The sequence below is a fragment of the Pseudonaja textilis genome, chromosome Z (assembly GCF_049901715.1).
Source record: "Pseudonaja textilis isolate UNSWEBS1 chromosome Z, rPseTex1.2, whole genome shotgun sequence".
NCBI lineage: Eukaryota > Metazoa > Chordata > Lepidosauria > Squamata > Elapidae > Pseudonaja > Pseudonaja textilis.
The window spans coordinates 110,738,815-110,742,841 of NC_142008.1; the positions used below are offsets into that span (position 1 = coordinate 110,738,815).

The 4,027-nt window shown below is 38.5% G+C and overlaps 1 protein-coding gene across 1 annotated transcript; it reads left to right on the forward strand.

Annotated features, from left to right (window-relative positions):
- Positions 1-888: 888 nt before the first annotated feature.
- On the forward strand, positions 889-2,329 carry LOC113451199 (olfactory receptor 2J2-like). Its single transcript, XM_026722566.2, has 2 exons — positions 889-1,892; positions 2,135-2,329. Exons 1-2 carry the CDS (start codon positions 1,158-1,160, stop codon positions 2,327-2,329), a joined length of 930 nt encoding a protein of 309 aa, XP_026578351.1. The 5' UTR covers positions 889-1,157.
- The last annotated feature ends 1,698 nt before the right edge of the window (positions 2,330-4,027 follow it).

The following is a 4,027-nucleotide window of genomic DNA, read 5'->3' on the forward strand; positions in this document are numbered from 1 at the left end:
GAATACCACCTCTGATATGGTCTCATTTGTGGTATTTATAGGCAATTATTTCAGCAGATAATCAGATACCTTTATGCATATTTTCAAGCTCAAGTTCCTTTCTTGAGTAAACCTATAAGAAACAACCCCCAAGAAGAATGAAATATTTTGGGAAATATTAAAAAAGGCAGGCTAGAATATTTCCCCAAAAGGAGAAATGGGAAAAAATCTTAAGGGAGGCAGAAACCAGCACCAGTCTCCCTTCACCCAAGCAGAAACTGAGGAGGCCAGCTTTTACAAATGCAGATTCAGTAATCCATTCAGAAAGACTGGGTCAGTCAGGAAACTCCAAATAAGCAATTAGAAAGCCAAAAGGATTGAAAGGATTAACTTAGAAAAGCACCTAAGGTTTGCATTTCCCATTTTGCCTGTAGAGCCAGCCATGGCCCCATAGGAATCAGAATAGAATATTAAAGGCCATGTTCTTGCACAGGAGCAGGAAGCTCAAATACAAAGCCCAAAGAGGGTATAAAAACCCACCTACTTTCAACTCTATCTTGTCAGCTGCACCAAAATCATAAACCCTGGTGGTTCTGCTTCATTAATAAACCTTTCTTTCCAATCAGCCTCCATGTTATTTCCAGCATCTTTCTCCCAGCTTGGAACTGAACCAGATGGATTTTCCTTCCAACAAGCCCATGAAGATACAACAGGGATCAAAGGCCATGAAATAGTAAATCCATAGGCTTTGGAGAATATAGATTTTTGTGAAATTCTTACTTTAAATTTCAATACTTTGCACCTTTTTCTTGTGTAGTTAGAGAAAAGGTAGGTAGTGCAAAGATAAACTCATTCTCTCCTATTTCTTTGCTTAATGTTCATGATGTTCATTCATTCTAACATTGTAAATAATGCATTATTTGTTATTTGTATCCAATGTCGTACTCAGTACACAGGTTTGCTAAAAATGAAGTTGCTGCCATAAAAAGCAACTTTTCAATATAAACATATGAATGATGCCTGCAGAAAATCATTACTGGAAATCTGGATTCTTTGAAAGAAGATGAATTTGCTGATTAAATGTTGTGGCTGGAGGAATCCTCTTGTTAAAGATCACCCTATTTTTAGGGACATTCATTTTGTCCCAACTTCACCTCTCTCCTCAAACAGAAGGAAAGATGGGAGCTGAGAATTACACCATCAGCAGAGAATTCATCCTGCTTGGGCTCACTAGCCATCCCAAAACCCGGCTGTTACTTTTTGTGACTGTTCTCCTTATCTACTTGCTTACCATATTTGGAAACACCCTGATCATCATATTGGTTTGGGTTGATTCTCAACTGCATACCCCCTTGTACTTCTTTCTCAGCCATCTTGCTGGCATGGAAATTGGGTATGTTACTAGCACATTGCCACAGATGTTGAGTCACCTTTTGAATGGAAATGGGGTCATCTCCTTAGTGCGTTGCATTCTGCAGGGTTACATGACTCTGGCTATGGGTAGTACTGAGTGTTTGCTATTAGGAGCCATGGCTTACGATCGCTACTTGGCCATTTGCCATCCATTGGTATATGCATTAGCCATGGACAGGTTGCGCCAACTCTTGCTTGCTACATTCTGTTGGACCGTTGGTTTTGTGTTCTCTGCAATTTATGTCCTCTGCACCTTTTGCCATCCCTTTTGTGCGGTTGTCATCAACCACTTCATCTGTGAACCACCTGTTGTGCTAAAACTTGCATGTGGTGACACAAGAATCACCAAAATAATTGGTTTTGGTCTTTCAACTTACATTGTTCTTGTTCCCCTTTTTGTTATCCTGACTTCCTATGGGTACATTTTGAATTCTGTATTGCACATGCGGTCAACAGGATGGCACAAAGCATTCTCCACCTGTGGTTCCCACCTTGCTGTGGTAACTGTTAAGTTTGAGCAATGAGAGGCTGACCAGAGCATGAGTGCAACAGTACTTTATTTAACAAATAAAGGGCTGACCGTGCTTGCCACGCCTGGAACTGGCTCGCAGCAATTAGCAACCAGTTGGACCCCGCAGCCTGCTTTTATAGCTGGCTGCTGGGGAGAACCAACCAATGGGAATGGGGGAATATCGCCCACACAAAGTGAGTGGATCTGAGTGAGAACTCCTTGAGTCCTCAGTACATAACAGTAACCTTGCTCTATGGCACTATTATCTCTATGTACATTGTCCCCCAGTCAGACTCCACCCCTGATCGTGACAAGAAAATTGCCGTCTTTTATCTTATAATCATTCCCCTTCTTAACCCCATTATTTATACTCTAAGGAACAAAGACATCCACTTGGCAGCATTCAAAATGTTGAAAAGACTTTGAAGAATATTCTACATTTTGCTGAATTAAATGTTTTTAACTTAAGAAGTGGATATTGAAGTTTGATGGAAGGTTGGAAAATGTTAAGAGAAAAACTCCTCATAAGAAAATTAAAATTTCTCACCTGATGTTTTTCAAACAGGGAATATCTTGCAACTGTCATGTACCCTATAATTTGCATCAGAGTGAATGCAAATGTGCCAATATCTAGGGTAGGTTTATTCCTCTGTCTTCTTCAGATGGAAGTCTCATAAAACTCCAAATATATCTGTCCACACTATAGGGAAGAACATACTTGGTAAATTATGACATCCGCCATTCTCCCCCCACCAAAAAAATAATCTCTATTGTTGAATTATTCAAGAGTAGTCAAGGTGGTGACTCCAGTCCTTGTATTCTTTCATTACGTTGAAGTACTGTCAGAATGAAAATGTTGATTCAGCAAGCATTAACATATTTTATTATGGTTGTCAAGATTAAGGAACTAGATAAAAATTGAAAGCCCACAGGAGAATAAAAATATCAACCATGATTTATGCCGTGGATTATTATAGTAGGGCAGGAGAAAAAAAAACACATTAATATATCTAACACAAAAAGAACAGGAACAACATAGGCAACAAATATGGTTCAAATTACTTTTGATAACTTTTTTTAAAAAAGAAAACAACTTCCAGTTCTACTACTCCCTTGATTGCTATATTTACCTAGATCTCCAATCTCAAAAGATAGAATATCTTTTCATCTTCAGTTGCACAGAATTCAGTTATGCAGAATTTTTGTGATGACATTTCTAGCCACTTCACATGCCAAAGAAAAGGAAAGCAGATCTATAAATTATGAAAATGGCATCATAAATTGTAGAATCTCCATAAGCGATCATTCTACCTTTTATGTTTATAGTCCTGCTGTCAAAAAAATCTCTAGACTCTTCATGAGAGCAAAGCTTTTTCTTCTACAAGCCAAACCCCTTGTTGTGACACTATTCTAACTAATCCACCTTTCCAATTTGCCATTTTGAGCATGACCACCAAACTTAATTACTTTCTTAAAATGTACAGATCCTTGCTATGAAGCCAAGTTTTCTTTTGTCTGAATATGTGGGCAGGGGTGGGGAGATATGTAAATAGAAGAGTTTTTATTTCCTAACTTACTCTATGTTTTCTTTTCTTTCCACCCTATCGCTATTAACCTTGCCATGGTCTTTCATTTTCATCATATGTTATTAACCGGTATCATTTTGCTGAAATTGCTGAAGCCTTTATTTGTTAACAGAATGTTTGAAGAAGACAACTGAATTTAAGTATATGCCAGATCCAGCTGGTATTTTATCATCTTGTTAATAATAAAAGAACATAAGAAATGTTTTTTTTCTTTGAGATCAAGATACATTCTACCCATAGCATTACCAGAGTATCAGACTATGATTGGTATTAAAAAAAGGAACTAGGCTGATATAATTTATTCATCTTCCTTTATTGCCTCCACACCCCCAACTATGTTTTGTGGATGTTTACAAACTCTCTGTACAATGAAATGTTCTACAGCAAGGGTGTCAAACGCAAGGCTCGTGAGCTAGATCCGGCCTGTGGGGCCACCTTGAAAACAGCAAAGGACCAGCCCACAATGCCTCTGCCAATGATAACAGAGCTTGGGAGGGCCGCACGCCATTCTCCTAAGCCAGGGATAGGATTCAATTTT